At 44.3% G+C, this 23029-nt stretch overlaps 3 protein-coding genes across 4 annotated transcripts in view; all 3 read right to left on the bottom strand.

Annotated features, from left to right (window-relative positions):
* Nucleotides 1–5527, bottom strand: part of LOC135243916 (septin-9-like) — an 81744-nt gene extending 76217 nt beyond the window's left edge. The window contains exon 1 of one of the 2 annotated variants that reach the window (XM_064316058.1): nucleotides 5076–5527. In XM_064316058.1, coding sequence (XP_064172128.1) covers nucleotides 5076–5097 — 22 coding nt within the window. In that variant the 5' untranslated portion in view covers nucleotides 5098–5527. Of the gene's footprint in view, nucleotides 1–750; nucleotides 835–5075 lie in introns of those variants that run through there. The other variant, XM_064316062.1, reaches the window with a different exon arrangement.
* Nucleotides 5528–10758: 5231 nt separating this feature from the next.
* Nucleotides 10759–14968, bottom strand: LOC135243265 (uncharacterized). The gene is made up of 6 exons (XM_064314957.1): nucleotides 14150–14968; nucleotides 13903–14004; nucleotides 12972–13316; nucleotides 12238–12300; nucleotides 11920–12026; nucleotides 10759–10879 (listed from the first exon to the last, which is right to left on the bottom strand). Exons 2-6 carry the CDS (start codon nucleotides 13961–13963, stop codon nucleotides 10790–10792), a joined length of 666 nt encoding a protein of 221 aa, XP_064171027.1. The 5' UTR covers nucleotides 13964–14004; nucleotides 14150–14968; the 3' UTR covers nucleotides 10759–10789.
* Nucleotides 14969–16507: 1539 nt separating this feature from the next.
* Nucleotides 16508–22872, bottom strand: LOC135243263 (uncharacterized). Its single transcript, XM_064314954.1, has 7 exons — nucleotides 22854–22872; nucleotides 20939–21011; nucleotides 19643–19969; nucleotides 18619–18933; nucleotides 18249–18362; nucleotides 17078–17119; nucleotides 16508–16885 (listed from the first exon to the last, which is right to left on the bottom strand). Exons 1-7 carry the CDS (start codon nucleotides 22854–22856, stop codon nucleotides 16845–16847), a joined length of 915 nt encoding a protein of 304 aa, XP_064171024.1. The 5' UTR covers nucleotides 22857–22872; the 3' UTR covers nucleotides 16508–16844.
* Between the last annotated feature and the right edge of the window lie 157 nt (nucleotides 22873–23029).

Below are 23029 nucleotides of genomic sequence, written 5' to 3'. Positions count from 1 at the left end.
CCTGGAAAAGTCAGTAGGGCTGCTCACTTTAATTTCCACCTCACAATCAGCAATAATTCAGACCCAGCAAACCAGGTAAAGCGAGTTCATCAACTCAATATTTTCTGAACACTTGTTTGTATCTGTGTGTGTGTGTGTGTGTGTTATGCGCACGCGCGTCAGACGGGCTGGGAGGGGAATGCTGTATTTAACTTTGACAGTATTTTCATTTTTTTTATCGTACTTTATATATATATATATATACATTTTTTTTACCTTGTTTGTTTGTGTACCAAGCACGACAATTTGAAATTTCCCTATTCTGGGATAATAAAGTTTACCTTGACCATGCATGGATGTTTAATTAAGCACTGAGTGACCGAGAAAACCTAAATGCCATGCGCCTCTGCGGCAGCAGGGTCGGGGACCACCGCACCGCACTATTTACACACGCACAGACCAATCACGCGCAATCTACAATCTAAAGTCAAATCTGTGAACAAGCTTGTAACGGAGCGAACACTCAGTTCCTGCTAGGACACTATTTTTTTAAATAAAACGATCGGGTTTTAGTCTTACTGTGTATCAGCTTATGGTTGTTTGGCGCGAGTACGCCGCTTTCATAAAAATAGTGCGCACCATTTATGTTTGCCAGTTTGTCAACTGAAACACATTGGCTACAGTACATCTGTTCACCACCATAATGTACTGCACTTGATTTATTTTAGTATACCATGTTCAATAAACGCAATGCTAGGAGTTGCTACTAACCGTTGTTTATTCCGTTTGTTCCATGTTCAAACTGGAATGACGTAATCCGAATGTCACGATTCGGCGCAATTTTACTGGAAGCGCTGGACAAGAAGAATTGGCTATTTTAGCCGGGTGGATACCATGAAGTGTATTCGGTAAGATTTTCTAGTACCCAATTAGATATGTGATTTTTAGGTATAAAGTAGCAACTCATCATATATGTATAACGATTTATATGTGTAAAATATATACTGTCATTTCTTCTGAGATAATTGAATATTGTATGGAAATGGTATAGTCCGAATAATGTGTAGTATATAAGCAGGTCATTTGCTGTCAGTACTGTGGCTGGGGGTACGTGGGTACAATTCATGTGCAGATTCTTTTGTATTTGTATACACATGTTGGCATTATAGTTGTGGGCACTTCTGTAAAGAAAACACCCCACTTGGGTTGCACAAGTTCGAGTCTCATTACCAAAGTTCACTGTAAAATCCGTCGACCGACCACCCTTGTAGCAAAGCTGCTTGTCCAATCAGGAGGAGCGGAGAGAGCGAATGAGATGTGAAGGGAAGAGGGAGTGGACAGCCCTGCTCTGCTGTGGCCCTGAGTCCAGCCCTGTTTGCTATGGAGGCTGGGCCCCCTGTTCAAGTGCCAGGGCCAGACACTGCAGGCTCATTTTTCTCCTCGCATGCTCATAAACAGCATTGTGCTTTATTGGCCTATATACTCCACCGCTGATATTTCGCAATGCACCCGGCAACCTCCATAAATCACTTCAACAGGCCAAGAGGAAAATGGAGGGTGAGTCACTTTGTTTATCTTTCTTCTTTTTTTTTTACCCAGATAATATCCTTCCTGGAAGTCAGCCTTCAGATATGCAATAAAGCTCAGGTGGCCACCCTATGACCTGCAAACATACTGTGCCCACCCTCGCACCCACCACCGCCCAAAATACCTCCCGCCATCACCCCAAACAAGAGTCAACTGTGAGCCAATAAACTCACAGACACAGATCCTACTACATGAATGGAAAACCAGCCAGAGCATATCCCAGCATGCATTACATTACATTACAGGCATTTAGCAGACGCTCTTATCCAGAGCGACTTACACAACTTTTTTACGTAGAATTTTACGTATCCATTTATACAGCTGGATATATACTGAAGCAATTTCGGTTAAGTACCTTGCTCAAGGGTACAACGACAGTGTCCTACCCAGGAATCGAACCTGCGACCTTTCGGTTACAAGCCCAGTTCCTTACCCACTGTGCTACACTCCGCCCTTGCATGCGGTGAGCAAGAGGCAGGAGTACAACCTGGACAGGTCACCAGTCCATCGCAGGACACGCTCACACTCATGCCTACAGCTGATGGTCAGGTGACGCCTCTGTGTGTCAGGTGTGTTATCATCGCTCAGGTGAGTTACTGATTGACCAGGAGGCCTCTGGCAGGAACGCCGCCCAGCGCGATGATCAGTGTGCAAGACATGCCCGGTTGGTCACCTGACAGAGGTGGGAAAGTCCCAGCTCTCTGTCCCGCAAAGCACTTCTGATGAGAGTTCAAACAGGATGTTCACAGGGGGGTTCCCCAAATTTTTCATCAGCTGGCCAGGGGAATGAAGTAACCAGCTAATTAGCAAACTTCAACCTTTTCAAGAGTAGGTTTTTTGGAATCTTATTTTTCTTCCGAATTCTAAGTCAGCGTTCCAGAACTCTGCTGCTTTCAGTCACCAGCAGCGATTGTGACATCATCAGCGTTAGAATGTTCAGTCAAGAACATTCTAATGACATGTTCGTGGATCTTACACCTTAAAGGGTTAATGTGCAATCTCTTGGGTCTGTCATCTCCTGTCATTTTTTAACTGTCCCTCTCCACCTGACACTCCACATTTCAGTGCGAACCAATGGTCATCTCAAGTCGGATGGAAGACTGCCATCCTAAGCTCAGCCAGGGCAAGGCCGAGGTGCTGTACATTTCACACAAATCAGCACTGCTGCCCGAGCTCTCCTTCAATCTGAATGACCGTACTGAAACGAGCCCGTCTGAATGGTGGATCGTGGTGCTTGCCATCCTGCATTTCAGAGGAAGTTACGTGCCGGTCTCCCAGATTGACAGAGGGAATTTGCAGTGATGAGCACGAATGTGAACAAAATGGGAATTCCAATTCGGGAGAAAATAAGGGGCAAAATCTTTTTTTAACTGAGTATGTGAGAGACCAGCGGAGTCTGCGGTATCGGCCAATGTTCACGGCTCAGAAAAAAAGCGTGCCAGTTTAGAGCTCCTTAAGCAGCTTATATACCCCGCCGCAAACCCACAAGGCCCCGGCAAGACCCAACACGCACCTCCCCAGACGTGTTGGGCGAGCCGCGATTGCCGTGGCGACCGGGACGGCAGCGGCGGGAGGCGTTCCGGAGGAGGCGGGGAGCAAAGAGCAGAACAGGCACGAACGGGCCTTTTCAAAAGGAAGGCTCAAAGCAAACCGCTCCCGAGACCAGGGGAAATCTCAGCCGGCGCGGCGCGCGGCGGTGAAGGAACCGGGCACTTGTAACTTAGAGGTTACGGGTTCAAATCCCAGGTGGAAAAACGCACAGACGTTGAACCACTGAGTAAAAATAAAAAATAATACATAACCTGAATCGCTTACAGTGGAAGGAAAACATATTGAGCAACTGTAAATGGGCAGGATGTGAAAAGATAAGACAGATAAGATACACTTTATTGAATCCCATGGGGTAATTTGTCCTCAGAATTTAACCCGTCAGTGGCACAGGCAGTGCAGCGCCCGGGGACCAACTCCAGTTCTGGAGGTCTGTACCTTGGTCAAGGGCGACGGCAGGAGAACACCTCACCTGACATGCGTGTCTTTCAGTGTGGGAGCAAACCCACACAAACACAAGGAGATCGTCCTAATTCCAGACAGAGAGGATCCAAATGGCCGGGACTCGAACCCAGTGCGTTTAGGCCACACTGGTTTAGAAAACCAAGTGCGTTTTTCTCTTCCCTCATTTTATTATTATTATTATTATTATTATTACTGATTTGCTGACTGACTGATTTCAATCATTCAATGTGCCTTCTTTTGGTTAAAATGACTTCAGGTATCCCATGCAAGTACTCTCTTTAAAAAACAAAAAACTGCTAAGAAGTTATGACCAACATTTATTTTTAACTGGATGCAGACAAGTTACCTCCAACTAGGTGTGTGTCATTAACAAGCATGCTTGCAAATTCACTAATTAGTCACTACACACACACACACACACACCAGTGTGATATGAAAAACAATTGCTATTCATCACAAATATGGTAACAACAAATGTATTTGCCACAAAAATGGATCACATATTTCTTGTTTCATATTACGAGGGTGATTGTATTGATTACCAGACGTAGCATCATACATGCTGTGTATGTGTGTGCATTTAAGGTGGCAGCGATAGGAGACATTCTTCATTTTTATTAAAATGGCAGATTATGTATCAAATCAAACTTAAATTATAGAAGGTAACACAATTATATAGTTCCAAAAGTACTACGCGAACACGATTTCATATATAGCTGGCATAAGTCTTTTATTAGAGAGTGCGTGACATCCCTTGCTCATAAGGACAGGATGTTTATCTCTTTGGCACGAGGAAGTGTCATCCCTTTCAAGTGCATAATACAGTAGTGTTATTATTTAAATTTTTCATACAGCCCAATAAATTCCGACGTTATTTAGTAACTGTATTTTCCCGTTGTGACCGTTGGATCATTTCAAGTCTAGCGTTCTTCGCGGCCGCGCCCATAAATCTTTTATTTATTTATTTGCTTTAACCACAACTCAAGTCATCCGGGGGACGTTTACAACTAGGGTAACAAGTTTGTCAGCTTTCTTGTTCCGCTGGTAAACAATGCACAATGAGAGAAGAAAAAAAACACCAACCGTTAGCACCAGAGGACCGGCACTTGAAGCCCGTCCGAAACAATAACACGCGCGCATGCAAACACTCGCACACACACACTATTGTGCGCCACACGCATAGCGGATAAGGGAAATGGCTAGCACAGTTTGACATTCACGAACCGATTTGACAAGTTCATTAAACAGCAGGTATTGCAATAACTGACACTGAACTTGCGAATGTGGTGGAAGCGCAAGAAAATACTACAAGTACAGTACGAAACAGCAACCCGCTCCCCAAACTAAGTCTATGTGGTGTGTCCCTAGAAGAACCCGGATAACCGGAGAGAGGATTTTCCACTCACAAGTACTCACACAACACAATGCTACCGGGTCCAGCAGAAATGTAACGAGAATCAAAACAGGACATTTTGCAGCGGTCTGTCGAGGCTCACCTGTATATCCAGTTCTCCTCATATTTCGGTCGGATGTGCTAAGAGTGCGGTCAGCTAGATGAGTTGTATTGTTTGCTTTAGTCCTTCTCTCCGTCGCGAGTCTTCAGGTTGACGGCAAAGTTCTTAATTCCAGTCAAGTCTCCATTCGCAGTTACGCGCGTGACTTAACCTGCGTTGGCGCAATTCCTTGTTGTGTTGCTGTTCCTCCCACTCCCGTGTAGTTCGGCCTCCGGGCGCACCTGTGCTGCATGGGGTAATATTCGGTTCCCGTGTTCCGCACCTAGTTTTTAACAAAATTTTTTGCAGTTTACGACGTATGGGTATTTAAGCTGGGACCTTTTAAGTGAAGCGTAGCCTACTGCAACAGAACGCGAAAGCGCCGATAAGCTCATAACGTTGGTATACCCCTTTGTTACTCACATCCTACCCTGAGGTGGGGCTGTATGTACAGGGAAGGCAAATTCCAAAGTTACTTTAGGTGTGCAGTGGGTGGCCTCGCTTGGCATCTGTGGGTTAGCTGCGGTCTTTCAAACAGATTAAGTCATTTTAGGGATCTGTAGGCCTATGACCACGAACCGGATTCGTTTGCCACGTTTCCCTCTACCCTACTAACAAAATGTGGTTGTGGCGACGTACTATTGTCGTCCATAGTGTGATATAATTTCACATTACTGAGTGACACTACCCGTACGTAAACGGTGCAGATCTTCATCCCGATAGAAACAGAACGTGTATTATTACATTCTAGCTGGAGCGGCGCGTGTAGATATAAATGAGATACTCTTCAGTTCAGTCCTTCATTGTTGGCACATTTTTACGGAAAACTGCTCGTGTCTGCGCGAAGCAGCCATTCATCAATTCGGAAAGAATCGTGTACACCGTGTCCACACCACGGAACTGTATATAGCCTACGCACACCACACATCGGTAGTGAGGTAGTGTGATTTTAAAAAGTAATGCACACACCATCTGCTTCAAGGTTTGGCGTGGTGTGCATTCAGAGATGCTCTCCTGCATACCTCGGTTGTAACGAGTGGTTATTTGAGTTACTGTTGCCTGTCTATCAGCTCGAACCAGTCTGGCCATTCTCCTCTGACCTCTGCCATTAACAAGGCATTTTCGCCCAGAGAACTGCCGCTCACTGGATATTTTCTCTTTTTCGGACCATTCTCTGTAAACCCTAGAGGTGGTTGTGCGTGAAAATCCCAGCAGATCAGCAGTTTCTGAAATAGTCAAACCAGCCCGTCTGGCACCAACAACCATGCCACGTTCGAAGTCACTTAAATCACCTTTCTCCCCCATTCTGATGCTTGGTTTGAATTTCAGCAGATCGTCTTGACCATGTCTACATGCCTATATGCATTGAGTTGCTGTCACGTGATTGGCTGATTAGATATTTGCATTAACGGGTGCAGTTGAACAGGTGTACCTAATGTAGTGGCTGGTGAGTGTGTATATATATATTGCAATATTGGGGGGTCATGACCCCCCTAATCCTCCCATTTAATTACACCCTTGGATCTGATGATTTTTTGAAGACATAAAAGAGCAGCCAAGATCAGGTTTGAAGTCCTGACTCTGGCCTAAACTGCTGCCAACACGACAGCCTCTGCCTGCCTACAGGACGTGATTCAACCCAACACAACAGCTCAACCACCTCCCCCTGCTGCAGCGGTGCCACCTGCACTCCTTGAACAATTCTCACTCGCCCTGACCACAGAGCTTCTCCACCCTCGCTTACATTACATCACATTACCTTTATTTAGCAGATGCTTTTATCCAAAGTGACGTACTAAAGTACATATCGTGGTCATGGGACAACTACAAAACACAGGTTTGATAAGGTGCAATGCTCATTTCGTACAGCTATTTATAGCCAAGAACACAGTTGAGTTCGCGCAGTGAACACTATTCTGACCTAACTTATGCAAAGCCAAACTAGGGAGAAGAACAAGCTACAATATACAAATTACAAAAAGTGCTGGAACGGGGGTACATGTAACATGAGTGTCATGACAGGGGGGATTTAAAGTGAAATGATTCACAGAGCGGTGGCAGTTAGTCCAGGTATAGTCTGAAGAGATGCATCTTCAGACCACGGCGGAAGATGGGTAGTGAGGGGGAGGTTCGAAGAGGGACAGGGAGTTTGTTCCACCACTGGGGAGCTAAGGTGGAGCTAGCTCCCCCGGTGGTGGAACAAACTCCCCATCCCTCTACAAACTTCTCGGTTTTTTGAGGGGTTCACAGGCCTGTTTTTGCTCTTTTTTCCTGCAACTCCATAAAGCGTCTTTGTTGACAGTCTTCTGTTAAAAAAAGGGCTATACAAGTAAAGTTGATTTGATTTGATGCAATAGCAACCGCAGAGAGTCACCCACAACCACACCTGATTCTACTAATCAGCAGCTCAACAAGATCTCTAGGTGTTGAGTGAGGGGTGCTTTGTTAGGGTTGGAGTGAAAACCTACAGGACGGTAGATCTCAGGCTGTTGAATGAGGTGTGCTTTGTTAGGGTTGGAGTGAAAACCTACAGGACGGTAGATCTCCAGGAACAGGGTTGGGAATCACTGGCATACATGTATAAAGTTAATAAAAATATGAACCTAAAGGTTTCTTCTGGTAAGAAGAAAAATAACTGGAGCATGTGCAGAAATACGTGAGAACAACACACCAAAGAAAGACACTGCAGATTTCACACCAGACACCTTACGCATTATTTTTAGAGTGTGAAGCCACAGAGGTCAAAGCGTTGCATGCAAAGACTGTTATTCTTCAAGATCTGGATTCAAAAAAAGAAATATTTAAATTCATTACCCAAAGCTAGACTGTTCCTCCATTACAGCCCTGGTGCTTTATAAATATTTAAGGTTCCCTCACTACACAATCCTAACTTTTTTTTGTCAGTTTTGCCATCTACACCTGAGCAAGAATCGTTACCTTTGCAGCTGAAGCCTGCATTCTGAGCTACTGATCAAAGGTAAAAAAGAAAATAAGTTTTTTTTTACTTTTCACATGACAAGCAATTCTGTTGGTTTCTGTCCGAGAAATGCAATGCCTTGATAACTTAATACACACAAACTCCGGCAGTTTTTAAGATTAAATCCGTAGTTAATAAGAGCAGGCATGAGGCATGCTTCGAGAGTCGTCTGGTCTCCCCCACCTCTGCGGTCCAGCCCCTTTTTCGTCATTGCCTCCACCCTGCCCACATCTGTCGCCACCTGCTGTTCCCTATCACCGCCACCCGGCCCCATCCATCATCTGAGCCACATCACAAATCTTATAAAACTGACTGACATACTGGTCACCAGTCGGCACCCTGAGCCGACCAGAGGAGGATAGGTTTCCCCCTTGAGGCTGGTTCCTTCCAAGGTTTCTTCCCATCTGCCACAGGGAGTTTTCCTTGCCACTGTTGCCTTAGGCTTGCTCCTGTGGGGGTTTAGGCCAGGGTTGACTGTAAAGCGTATTGTGACAACTGCTGTAAAATACGCTATACAAATAAAATTTGATTTGAGGCACTTTGGCAAAAGTTGTTGTGTTTTTTGTAGTCTTATGCCACCTTTTCTACACAGTAAGATATCTGGTGTTAATTCAACTCTAGCAGAGTTTATACCTCCAAATACCGATCAGTATATCACAGGTTACGGCTCTGCACAGGTTAGGGGTCTGCACAGGTAAGGACTCTGCACAGGTTAGGGCTCTGCACAGGTTAGGACTCTGCACAGGTAAGGACTCTGCACAGGTTAGGGCTCTGCACAGATTTGGGGGTGACTTAGCTCAGGAGGTAAGACCGATTGTCTGGCAGTCGGAGGGTTGCTGGTTCAAACCCCGCCCTGGGCATGTCGAAGTGTCCTTGAGCAAGACACCTAACCCCTAACTGCTCTGGCGAATGAGAGGCATCAATTGTAAAGCGCTTTGGATAAAAGCGCTATATAAATGTAGTCCATTTACCATTTACCATTTACCATTTGGGGACAGCGGCTAGCCGGACGCTGGTTCTCTGAGAACATCGAGCTCACCACAGACAGGCCCTGAGACTTGTGGTCGGCCTGATGGCACAGTGCTGCTAGATGCAAACCAAGCGACGCCAAGCAGCCAGGAAACGGTGTCCTCGCTGTCACGCACGGCTGCATCGTGCTGTGGGGCTGCTTTCAAGCTGCCATCGAGTGAAAGGGGGACTGGAAAGGCAAATCCTTGATGATAGCTTGTTTCAGTCTGAAAAAGATCTGCGTTCGGGGCAAATTCACGCTCCAACAGGACAACGGCCCAACGAACGCTGCAAAAAACTACAAAGGAATGACTTAAAAAACGAGGTCCTACTGAAAATCTGTGGTATGGCTGAAAACTGCTCTCTCACTAGGCAGATTTGGAGCAAATTTGTATGGAGGAAAGGGCACAAGTGATTAAATCCAAATGTGCAAAGTTCATACAGGCATACCTGAGGAGACTGCCCTTGCAGCCAAAGGCCCATCTACATAGTATTGTCTTTGTAGGGAGTGAATACACTTGTAAATAAAAAATATAAGTCTGTAATTTTTTTTAAATGTCTTTTTTGCATTATGAAATGTGTTGAATTAATTGTGTTGGTGCAGAGGGAAAAATATTTCGGTCCAAGGTGTAACAGGACAGAATGTGAGAGTGTGCACAGAGGATGTGTGCTTCCTGAAGGCAGAGACTATTCATAAGATCCTTTCCATTGAGGGGGCACTGTTTATTGTTGTTTTTCTGACCTTTATTACAAATTTGTTGCATAAACATATTTCAAAATAAGCATTAATTTCAGAAGCGGCATTTTAACGTATATTTGGGTTACACATCATTTGACAACTATGAAATGCCATACTACTCCTGCTAATAATAATTAGTAATAAACTATAAACAACCTCTAATGCATAGCTTTGCAGCATATTTTGCACAATAATAAAACTAAAAATAAAAAAAACAGAAAAACATACTATATATATATATATATATTATGGAACATCAAGGACCATGAAGGACCACGATGGACATAAGTCCAGAACTTTTTGACAATTCCTGACAAATTCTTGACAATTTCTTCACATGCAAGTCTTTTGATATATGTGTTTTAATTTTGTCAAATAAACTAAATATATACACACACACACAGAGACTCTCACACACACAGCCTCACACACACACACACACACACACACACACAGCCTCTCTCTCACACACACACACGCACACACACACACACACACAGCCTCTCTCTCACACACACACACACACGCACACACACACACACACAGCCTCACACACAGACTCTCACACACACACACACACACGCACACACACACACAGACACACATACAGACTCTTACACACACACACACACACACACACACACACAGCCTCTCTCTCACACACACACACATTTACATTTACATTTACATTACAGGCATTTGGCAGACGCATCTATATCATATTACTACATAAATATTATAACACCAGGACGTGAAGTGATGACGAAACCCCTAGAGCGAAAGTCGTTTCAAGTCAAAAACTAAACGAAATAGTTACACACGACACACATCACACACACACACACAGTTCTTCTCACACACACACACACACAGACTCACACACACATACACACCACACACCACACACACACACACACACACACCACAACAATCACAGCGCCACACACACACACACACATATCACTGAACATCAAAACATGTCGGGGCCGGGGGTCACTGGCGCAACTTCGGTTGCATTTCTTCGTAAACAGTGTCATGAGTGCGACGATCAAATTGCCCCCTCTTCTCATGAAATCTTTTCACCTGTGGTGAAGGGAGGCGGTGGCGGGTTAAAACAAAAAATAAGGAATCGAAATTTTGTTACCACGACAACGGTAACTTGTCGGGCATCATATTTTTATTCCGCCAGTCCACGCAACTGTGTTTTAAAGAATGCACAGTCCAGAAAACAAACGGCGTTTTCAAAAATGAAGGACGTTTAAACACTATCGAGTCTGCAAAAGTTATGCCTGGTGTGCAACAGCAGACGCCAGGTCTGGAAAAAAACAGTGTTTTGAACAACGACACCCACCCAATTGTTCTGACACCTAGCAGACTAATAAGGCAACTTCCCAGTTTGTCTAATTCCTATCACAGACTAAACTATCCACTTTTTAAAATTCAAGATTTTCTAAGGCTATGTAGACTTGTAGCCTTTGCAACTTCCATATCAATGTATACAAACTGGAAATTGAATTAAGTATAACTGATACCATCTGTAAGTGTGCAGAATTGCATATTTGCACATGAACCCTACTGATGTTTTGAACGGCGTGATTGATGTATTTTTTTTTTTGTTTTTTTTTTACACCAACCCACCTAGCAGACCAATAATTAAGGCAACTTCCCAGTCTGTCTAAGTTCTATTAAAGACTAAACTACCCACTTTTTTAAATGGCTAAAGGCTATGTAGCCTATGCAACTTCCATATCGATGTATATAACGAATAAACCGGAAATTCAATTAAAGTATATTACCATATTACCATTTGTAAGTGTGTAGAATTGCACAGTTGCACATGAATCTATACCCTACTGATGAAAAAAAAAATATAGCCTACTCTATTATCAAAACAGCTAACCTATTCGTTTTCTCAGAAAGGATCGGAAATCAACAACAATAATGCACTCATAAGTAAACGACCACTAGATAGCAGTACAATGACAAATTGATTAATATTAGGCTCACATCAAGATAGTTACATTTCAAAGTGTCCCTTGCGTACTATGGTCTGTGATACGACGGCATTGAGATGGAATACATGCATGCGTACGGTACTGTTTCTGGCGAAGTCGTCCGCTTACCTTGGGAATGACGCAGATGAGTAAAAGGACAGATGCTAGGAACACGAAGCTGGCACTTAGCAGTCCGGTGAGGACCAGGACCGTCGCGTCATCACCAGGAGGGCATCCTAAATTAGAACCGTCAATGCGCACAAAATCAGTATTTATTTATTTATTTATTTATTTATTTAGGCCTATTTATTTTTCACCCTGACCCAGTGAAAGTACAGCAGGCAGCATTTCTTTATTTGCCAAAATGGAGTTCAGACATAATCATCGGTACTGTAAGCTCATTGCTGCAGTAGCTGGTGTGGGTCGGGGGGGGGGTTGGAAACTCACCTTTATTTTCGGCAACGCTGATGGGCGGTTCGGTGGTGGTCAGGCTGTCACAGATGGGTGAGTCTGTAAGATGGCATGCACACAATCAGACATCTGGTTTCTCACAGAAAAAACGTGCACACCTTATATTAGGATCACATCAAGAGGAGCAACAGGATCGTAAGGAAATCCAGCCAGGGCCAATCAGTTGTGGCGCTTGCATGTTCTCCCCGTGTCTGCGTGGATTTCCTCCAGGTACGCCGGTTTCCTCCCACAGTCCAAAAACATGCAGGTTAGGCTAACTGGAGAATCCCATAAGCATTAATCTGTGAGCGAATCGTGTGTGGGCTGGTCGAAAAAAAATTGGCGACCTGTCCAGGGTGTATTCCTGCCTCTTGCCCACTTCATGCTGGGATAGACTCCAGCACTCACCCACAATCCAGACCAGGCACGAGCGGTCTACAAAATGGATGGATGACACCTCAGAATGCATTGCCATCCGAGAAATTGGGGCGGCAGTGTAGCATGATGGGTGAGGAACTGGGCTTGTAACCGAAAGGTAATAGGCTACATTCCTGGGTAGGACACTGCTGTTGTACCCTTGAGCAAGGTACTTAACCTGCATATATATCCAGTTGTATAAATGGATGAAATGTAAATGCCAAGTAAAAAGTCGCGTAAGTTGCTCTGGATAAGAGCATCTCCTAAATGCCTGTAATGTAATGTAATGAAATTTATGCGGCACAAATACTTACCAGTGATGTCCACCACTGTAACCGGGCTTTCTCCCCGGCACTCATCCAGCTGATGGGTGTGCGTATTGTATTTATTGTATTGGCACCAGTAAAGGCCAGAGTCGATGGCAGTCAGGTTGCTAATGGTTACAGAGAGTGCTGAAAATTCTCCAGCTGTCGCCACTCTACCCTGGAATGGCTGCTCTACTGTCAGCTGAAGTGGATCACGGTTGAGGTAGAAAACCTTTTCTGGCTTGAGCAGAGTCTTGTACAGAGTAAGGGCTTCTTGGCCCTTCAGTGTCGTGGAACAGGTGAGGGTAACTCCCTCTCCAGGTCTCGTCTTCACAAACCTGACCTTTGTGTCCCCTTTGGATCGGAGAGATACACACAGTGACGCTTTAGAACCTGTGACATAGTTTCACAATGCTTGTCAAGTCCCGCAGCCAGACACAATGTACAGGTGCAAACATAACAAGAGGTTCGGCTGTGACTAGTGGCGGTGGCGGGGTGGTGTAATCGTCAGGAAACTGGGCTTCTAACGGCGTCAGAGGTTGCAGGTTCCATTCCCAGATGAGGTATTGCTGTTGTTTACCTGAGCGCGGTACACTGCTCTGATATAAACGCCTCGAGTGTAGAAACAAGAGTAAGCTTTGTGCAATGCTCGGACTGAGGGTAAATGCTTAAATGGAAATATCAGTGACTGCAGGTTATGAGCTCTCTGACAGAAATGTTGCTGCAGTGAACAGCAGTTATTTGATAACAATAATAATGGGAACGGGAAACATTATATCCATTACAAATACAGAATGTTATTCATCTTTGAGGTTCAAATTTCAAGATCATGGCAAGTTCTTTAGGAGAATTCAGCCAGGTGCACAACTGTAGCTTTTCAGTATAACGATAAAAACACACAGAAAGAGGCAGACAGCGAATAATGTGTTATTGCACTCACCATGGGCCCAGGTGAAAACCCCAAAAATAAGCAGCGCAGAACACAGAGGAGCCTCAGCCATCGTGCCAACGTCGTCAAAACCTCACAGCACAAACAGAGTCTCTGAAAAAAAGACAGGAAATATATGCAACCAGAGGACACCTGTCAAACAGTAAACCCACCAACCACATCGCCTTATGAAGCAGGCAGTATACTTCCTACGAAGTAGAACTTTTTGAGCAAAACGAAGCAATCAGAACTGACGAACCAAAAGACGCGGTGTTGTGTGCGACGGCCTACAGTATGTCGTCAATTTAATGCCAATAATCGGCGCAAGCAGATGTTCACTGCGCGACCACAAAACCACTTTCACGCGCGCAAATTTCAACACCGAGAATAAAACAATGAGCCGCGCGCCAGCTGGTTCTACTCGCTCGCGAAGAGCCACTTTCTCCTCGTGCGGAGTAGAATTGATTTTTGTCAGTGTGGGGGCGGAGACTTATGCTAATGTGTTCACTGGTTTGGTCACTTTAAATACGAAGCCCATACACTTTCTATGCCTTCTAACGCCGATGTTCTTGTTAGCTAAGGGACGATATGGAGACACAAGTTGTGAGCTGCCTACCGGAGACAATGCAGTGTCATTAAATGTTTATTAATATATACAATTAAAGCCCAATTCAGATCAGATTTAGCGGGTAATCGCTGGGTTAATGGAATGCCCATTGTTCTATTAAAACCCAGCATTAAGGTGGTTATTTAGTGGGTCGGTACCATTCACACACTGGAGCTGGGTTGTTTACGATTCTATCGTCATTGCTAGGGCAACGGCTGTAACGCCTTGACAGCTGTTGATGTTTTGATATCCAAAGTAACGTTAGCTAACGTTATTAGCCAGCTAGCAAGTTCGCAACCGCTAAAGTTTTAGCTAGCTTGCAATCGTTTGAAATAGTCCTGCCTTGTTATAAGTAACCTCATCTGACCTGGCTGACGCTAGCTAACATTACGTCGCTAACAACGTTAGCTAGCTAACCAGCGATTGCTAGGCAGTTATTGCAGCTAGCTAGCTAACCAGAACATGAAGGTTGCATTAAATGGTAAACGGACTACATTTATATAACGCTTTAATCCAAAGCGCTTCACAGTTGTTGCCTCTCATTCACCAGAGCAGTTAGAGGTTAGGTGTCTTGCTCAGGGACACTTCGACAAGCCCAGGGCAGGGATTGAACCGGCAACCCTCCGACTGCCAGGCAACTGCTCTTACCTCCTGAGCTATGTCGCCCCTTTATGAGAGTTTAAAAAGCATACAGTCTTTGTCAGTTTTAATGTGTTAGGCCTACATGAATCATCAAAGGGTTACCTGACCACACTTTCGTGTTTGTTTGTGGAGTATGACCCAGTTTCAGGCATGCGTCATCACCCCTTTATAGCAGAGTGGATGAACGCAGTTTACCAAGACGATTCAGTGCCTTTTCACAAGCCCAGCCAAAGCTTCTTCTCGGCACAAGAAAAATTGTATAAATAATTTGCTGCTTCACTGTTTAACAATTATTTCCATGGGCCTGTATCACAAAGCAGAATTACAGAGTCAGCTGGATAACTACTATGAGTAAAACCCTGTATCACAGAGCAGGATTACTGAGTAAACTGGATAACTACTATGAGCAAAACCATGAAGCAGGATTACAGTTAGCTGGATAACTGCTATGAGCAAAACCATGAAGCAGGATTACTAAATTAGCTGGATGACTACTATGAGCAAAACCACGAAGCAGGAATACAGAGTTAGCTGGATAATTACTATGAGTAAAACCATGAAGCAGGATTACAGATTCAACTGGATAACTACTATGAGTAAAACCCAGAACCGTCCCAAATCTTGAACACGGACTGCAGTAAAAAGAGCTGTTCAAGGTTTTACTCAGTGCAGTTATCCAGCTAACTCAGTAATCCTGCTTCATGGTTTTACTCAGTGCAGTTATCCAGCTAACTCAGTAATCCTGCTTCATAATACAAGCCCCTGGTCGGCATCAGGTTTAGGTAATATGATACATTAATGCCATACAGGTGGCATTTTAGGTACATTGGAACCACAATGAACCAGAAAGGAGACGAGAAAGGAGAAGCTCTGTGCTAATCTCCAACTAATGGCACTGAAATAGACCCAGCGTGACCAAGCATGGCCCACTTAAACTGGCAGAAACACAGTCTTTCTGACAAAATTATTATTCAATAATAATTTACACTTTACACTGCCCCCTGATGGAAGAAATAAATGCAAGGCAGACTAGAGCTATCTTTTCTGAGAAAATATTTTGATAGATATTGAACTTCCACTGCCTAGCAAAATACTAGGACATATGATTACCCATATTAATTTTGCCTTGTGATTGATCCAGTAATGTTTTTTTATAGATATTAATGGATGGTAAAAAAGAAGTCTCACAATTTCACCATAAGGATTGTCAATTGACACAATCTGAAGTGCTAGTCTTCATATTAGCCACAGTAGTAATTCATTAATTAATTAAGTCTTTACAAGCACATTTTTTTTTAAGTTAATGTCAGAAGTAGCATATTTAGTTAGGAGAGCATATATTATTTTTCTACAACTGAAAAGCACAGGTTGAGTTTCAGATTGATATAAAGTTTTATTAAATTGTGCAACTAAGCAATTAAAGACGGGAGGGCTGATGTTCCATTTCAGCGCTCGATAGCCGGAGGATTGAACGGATCACGCTCCAGGCGGTAACACCGGTCTACTTCTGGTTTTCACTGTTTTTCAGAGTGTCCAGACATCCATTCACAAGACGATGCAGGTCCTGAAGTCATCATGTTGGCAGCTGCCAATCATCATTGGTCAGACGGATTACCAAAGTCGTCGCATGACCATGCTGGCTTTTGTAATTGGACAGACTGAGAACTGAAGACGCCGCACGGTCGTTGTGGTCTTGATTAATGGTCTAACAAGTGGTCTTCTCCTCTTCTTCTGTTTCAGGACCTTCTGAAATGCAAAACAGTTTGCTTACAGCACGCAAGTCATTGCTTTCCCAAGAGGTGATTCCCTGTGGTCTCAGCTGTGTGCAGACAGCAAGCCTGTTTCTGACACAATGAAATGAGGAGAGTGGGTGTGTGAAACGGCCATTTTGTATGACTAAATAAATTAGACATTGATGATCACATTTAATGAGTGTACCTTCCTTATTTTGGATGTCCTCTTCTTCCATATATACCTCATCTAAAAGAGGGAGAACAGAGGAAAAGAGGAAGATGTCAGAAGGATGTAAATGTAAAACTTCCGTGGACAACATAGGTAAACAAATGCAGCTTTGTGTACGCTATCCTGCGAAGACAGGATACAACCGCAAACCAAAGCTATGCACAAAGTCTTCCGCCCCCCCCCGCCCCCCCCAGACAGGACGGGGACACTGTCATATGCCTGAGGGCAAACAGAGCACTACTGTCTGGAAGCCTGTAGAACTCTCTTTTAACCCTTTAGTGCGAGATCCCAGATACAGCATATGGCTAGAATGGTCTTAACTGAACATTCTAGTGCTGATGTAACAATCACTACTGGTAATTGAAACCAATGTTCCTGAACACTGACTTAGAATTTTGAAAATAAGAAAGACACATTCCAAAAATTTTATCAGATGTAAACAGAACCTACTATAACACAAATTAACTCGGCTTCTGAAGGGATCCCCATAATCATGACCGAAGGGCCCATTTCCTGTCTACCATGCTGTTCTAAAAAACAATGAAAAAACTCCTAATTTGTATACCTTTTTCATCTTGCCCAGAGCAACAGAATCCCGTAAATCCTGTTTTATTTTCAGTGGTTTAGAGAAGGGTGCAGAGACAGGTATGACTGTATCATCGATATGCAGTAAAAGTCATATTCTCCAGTGCTCAATCCTCAGTGTGATAAGCCATCGTACAGTAAAAACGAATGCACACTACACCATACAGATCAACCATTTTTCCAAGGCGTCAAGCTGACAAATATGTTGGCACAGCATGAAGCATATTCAAACATTTCAACCCAATCTCCATTTAGCACTCTCCTGAAATCCCAACAGAAACCTCTGCACACTGACATTGACACATAAGCATGAGGTAACTGTAACTTGCTTTTTCTTCACCCCTTCACCTAATAAAAATTATTTTAGCATCAGTTCTCCTTTAACAATTCAGACATTGCTAAATAGGTTTGACTTCCGTGTCCATGCGCTTATTTGGGAGATACAAACGAATGTGCGAAAGTTGCGATGTAGCAACTGCGCTCTCTCCTCGCGAACCGCATCACGAACAGGAGCTGCTGAAGCCGCGCGTGCCAACAGAACGCGTAAGCATCCGGTGCTCACGCCGCGGTCGCCGTCTCTGCAGCAGCGCCAGGAGCAGCAGTCCCGTGATCAGGGAGCCCGCCACCACGATGACCGCCACGATCGAGTTGTTGCTCCACCGCTGGACCCGCTTTTCTGCAGTAGCGGACGACAAAGCCACAGGACAAATCGCTCTGAACGCCTACGAGCTACAAAGCAAAATCAAATCAGTTTCATTTGTTACGTGAGCGCTTTTAAACACAAAACCGGTCACAGAGACGCTTTACAGACAGAGTAATATAAGAAGAAAAACCAGGGCCTGAACCCCCAAATAACAAGCACAAGAGGCAAAAAAAAAACAACAACTCTATTATTATTTATTTATTGTATTATTATTTTTAATGTAAGTTACCGGGTTCACGAAACGCGAGATGAATCTCAGCCTCGCCCTCTTTGTCTCCGTCGCCGCTGATCACACAGCACCTGTAGCCAGGTGAGGCGGAGGAGACCCTCCGCACGCGAAACTCGCTCGTCAGGTCGAAGCGCCCGTCCTCCCGCTCCCGCGCGTCCGTCCTGGCGCTGCGCGTCCAGTTGGTGGCGTACTGGTCGAACCAGCGGAGGGCCCCGCGGGGGAACCCTCCCAGCGCCCTGCAGAAGATGGTCACCTCCGCGTCCTCCTCAATGTTCCTCTCGGGGACCGACCACACGCTGGGCTCCGAGTGCCGGGCTGGGAGGCAAGCGGCCGGCTCGTGAGCGCAGACCGAACGGCGTGACCTTAGCTCCCTAAACCGCTCAACTTTCAGCATCCCACAGACACAGCAGCTGCATTTTCACAGCTGTACCGGCACAGTAAGAGCTAGTCCACCCCACTGTGTAAGAGCTAGTCCACCCCAGTGTGTAAGAGCTAGTCCACCCCAGTGTGTAAGAGCTAGTCTGTCCCAGTGTGTAAATGCTAGTCCGCCCCAGTGTGTAAGAGCTAGTCTGCCCCAGTGTGTAAGAGCTAGTCTGCTCCAGTGTGTAAGAGCCAGTCCACCCCAGTGTGTAAGAGCTAGTCCACCCCAGTGTGTAAGAGCTAGTACACCCCACTGTGTAAGAGCTAGTCTGTCCCAATGAGTAAGAGCTAGTCCACCCCAATGTGTAAGAGCTAGTCCACCCCAGTGTGTAAGAGCTAGTCCACCCCACTGTGTAAGAGCTAGTCCACCCCAGTGTGTAAGAGCTAGTACACCCCACTGTGTAAGAGCTAGTCTGTCCCAGGGTGTAAGAGCTAGTCCACCCCAGTGTGTAAGAGCTAGTCTGCCCCAGGGTGTAAGAGCTAGTCTGTCCCAGTGCGTAAGAGCTAGTCCACCCCAGTGTGTAAGAGCTAGTCTGCCCCAGGGTGTAAGAGCTAATTCACCCCAGTGTGTAAGAGCCAGTCCACTCCGGAGTGGAAAACTCACCAATGACCTTCAGGCTGACACTACGCTCAGCGTAACCGCGGTTGGTCAACACCAAACACGCGTAGCGACCTCCGTCGGCCACCTGAATGCTTTTCACCAGCAGCCACACCTCCATGCTGCTCCTGTCCCAGCCCGATTCGAAACGCTTCCCACTCCCCCTTCCTACGCTGAAGAGGGAAGGGGCAGGAAGGGGAGCCTCAGAGGGGACCCTCTTCCACATCATCCAAAACACGTTCAGACCAGGGCTGCCCTTCATCCAGCACTGGATCCGTGAGTCCCGGCCGTAGGTCCCATAGCTCACAGCTGGGCAGTCCAATTTTACAGTGTCTGTGGAAATTAAACATGGTAAGAACCTGTCCTCAAATAATAATAATAATATATATATTTTTTTAAACATGCAAATATTTCAGGGAAAAAAAGTTAGCATTACCTACTGGACCAATATAATTTTTTTTTTAATTTACTTTTTATACTTAAGATTTGTGCTGAAGAAAATTACCCTTAATGACCATTTTGCTTGAGAAAACTAAACATAATGATGCACAAAAATTTTAGGGCCAAGGCAAACTACCTGATTCATTGAAGCTACACAGAGGTATAGATCTTTTAATCTATTTATGGATAATATTTTCTTTATGTTACAGTCAAGTGGGGAAACCTAAAAGGTGCTAGAAACCTGTTTGGTTATAACTAGCTGTTACACTAATGAATCCATTTACCATTGAAACTAAATTAAATTAATTCATTTAATGACTTATGGCCAATTTTGTTCTAAGAGACGGTGTTGGATGACTTAGTTGCGTCGCCATGGATGTGTCCTGGCCGCTTGCCGTCAAGGCCTTTACTATGTCGTAACACTTAGATGGCCCGGCGCGTGTGTTTTTTAGCAGAGACATTTTAGCGGAGAAAGCGTCCATGCCGCAACTAAAAAGTCAAAATGGCGGGCAAACAATATGGCGGACATAGGTGGTCCCAATAGCACATTCAGATGCATCGGTTGATGAAGTTTTGTGTTGATCTTTGAACTTATGGTGTGGGAGTTATGGCCTTTTATGCATGACCCTTTGTTATAGCGCCACCATCTGGCCGACATAGGTGATTTGTAGTGCCTAAGTAGTGGGGGGCCATAGGAACCCACCTACCAAATTTGGTTGCTCTAGGACTTATGGTTGCTGAGCCTCAGACACTTTAGACACACCTAATAAAGTCCTAATAAAGTCATGCCACAATTAGAAGGCTGGTTTCACTTTTAGAGGCCACTGTATTCTATCAGTATTAGAAGTAGAGGTCACTTGCCGGCAGAAGACACTCTCCACACGAGGTCAGCAGAGCACACAAAAACAAGCAGGAAGACGGGAGCAGCCATGCCCTGAAACAGAAAGGAAGGTGGGAAGCGAACCGGACGGGACCCTTCCCATAGTGCACCTGAAGAAATGTGGTTCTCGTTTCAGATAAGAGTGATGCCTCAGTCCTACGATGGGTGGACCTACAGTGTGCTGTCAGGCACTTCACTTCAATTAATCAACATAGCTTCATTTATTTTGAGTTTCATAAATCAGACGATATGAATATCAAAGAGTTAGAGTAAAAAAATCAACACAGAAAATTTGATTTTAATTCAACTGCAAGGCCCGGTTATTAGTTTGAATGAGCGCTTTTATATATGAAATACATAGATATAGTCACATATGGCATAGACTTATCACGTAGCCTACAGGCTACGGTAGGTATCTGAAATATAAACAGGTCTAAAAGAACTTAAGGAATTCCTGGGGAAAAAAATCACACACACACACACAAACACCTGATTAATATCCAAATGTGATATTAAATATCTAATAATAAATGGTCGCTCAGACTTTGACGCATTAATGATGCGTGCTTCACACTTACAGAAGACAGACATCTTCGCAAAGACCAGTTCACAGCTGAACGACATATGCCACAACAAAACAAATTTTCAAAAATTTCTGCTTTGAGCGCCACAAAAATATGCATATGGGAGGCAAAAATCAAGTGAGACATTGCAAGATTGGGTCCACATACATCCAGGAAACATGCTATTAGAGCCAGTTTCTGCCAGCAACTTTTTTGTTGTTGTTGCAAACAACATAGAGTAGGCCTAATTATTAGTTTGGTTTAACAGCACAATAACATCATAACTGGTTCCAGTAGAGACAAACGAGTTTGGTTATCAACCCTCTGAAGAATAGGTTTTTTTCGGGGGGGGTTTTTTGGGAATGCTTTTTCAAAATTCTAAATCAGTGTGTTACAACTCCACTGCTTTCAGTTACCCGAAGTCATTGTTAAATCAGCATCAGAACGTTCCGTTAAGAACACTCTAATTACATAATTGTGCGCTTACAGTTTAAAGGGTTAACCGCTGGCAAGTGATTGGTGCGCGTTATGGCATGTGACCACGCTTAATCTGACAGACAGGCAGGCAGTGCTTTCGCGAATATGCCCTGTCGGTGATGACCAGAAATTGACGGTAAATTTTCTATAAAGTTTAGGTCTGCACAAATATTATATTTCACTCCACGGCAGGGTACGTGGCTTACATTGGCTGCAACAAAAACCGGTAATATCGACGTACTGCATGGTTTGCAGTCAAACAGCACAAGGAAAAGATAATGTTTTGAGTTGGTCGACGTCTAGGCTAAATGAAGCTCTTGTTTTTAAATCTTATCAAAGCCAGAAGCATCTATACGTACAGCGAAATAGTATGAGCTTGTTCAGGGAAACAGCGATAGACTATATTTTTGAAAGAACATGATTTCGATTTGAATGATTTGATACGAATAGCTTTTTTAGGAATTCATTTTTAATCTGGCTTTTTAAATTCACGTTTTACATTAACGATTGAATGTGCCACGCCATAGTCGCAAATGTCTGATTAACAAAATGCGTATTACCCTACCTTACCTTTGGAAAGAGAACATATAATCAGCTCTAGATTTCCACATTAAATGCTGTGTGTGCAGAATTCCTTCCGAGTTCAACGAATTTCATTGTTAACAAGCAATATTCGTTTGGGGCTAATTCACATGCAAATTAGGTGCACGGGTTATAGACGAGAAGTAGGTGAAGTTTCCTGAACTCCAATAAGAGGTGTGGCTACTGAGTTAATGTCAATCAGCGACTTGTTCGACCAAATCATAAGTGTGGCGCTCCACAACAAAGCACAATGGTTGGTTCAAATCAGCGATACCATGTGGTAGTTTCTCCCATTCCGTTTGACAGTCCCGTTACCAGCTTCAAAGAGTTAAACAGCCTACCTAACTAAAGATAAAGCAATTTACAAGCTGCGGCACAGGCACATGACTGCGTGCACTGTGCAGTCACCAACTAATAGTAAAGCCGGATAAGTTCACCAGAGCCCAGAGC

This window comes from Anguilla rostrata, chromosome 17, assembly GCF_018555375.3.
Source record: "Anguilla rostrata isolate EN2019 chromosome 17, ASM1855537v3, whole genome shotgun sequence".
NCBI lineage: Eukaryota > Metazoa > Chordata > Actinopteri > Anguilliformes > Anguillidae > Anguilla > Anguilla rostrata.
This window is presented reverse-complemented; position numbering and strand designations above follow the sequence as displayed.

What these genes read in the sequence shown, in the direction of transcription:
- LOC135243265 (XM_064314957.1), bottom strand. Translation starts at nt 13,963, where the DNA reads ATGGCTGAGGCTCCTCTGTGTTCTGCGCTGCTTATTTTTGGGGTTTTC. An exon ending in GGTTTTCACCTGGGCCCATG is followed by an intron (nt 13,317 to 13,902) that starts GTGAGTGCAATA and finishes TCCGATCCAAAG; the next exon opens with GGGACACAAAGGTCAGGTTT. An exon ending in CAGCGTTGCCGAAAATAAAG is followed by an intron (nt 12,027 to 12,237) that starts GTGAGTTTCCAA and finishes GTTCTAATTTAG; the next exon opens with GATGCCCTCCTGGTGATGAC.
- LOC135243263 (XM_064314954.1), bottom strand. An exon ending in GCAGAGACGGCGACCGCGGC is followed by an intron (nt 17,120 to 18,248) that starts GTGAGCACCGGA and finishes TCCCTCTTTTAG; the next exon opens with ATGAGGTATATATGGAAGAA. An exon ending in GGACATCCAAAATAAGGAAG is followed by an intron (nt 16,886 to 17,077) that starts GTACACTCATTA and finishes TTTGCATTTCAG; the next exon opens with AAGGTCCTGAAACAGAAGAA.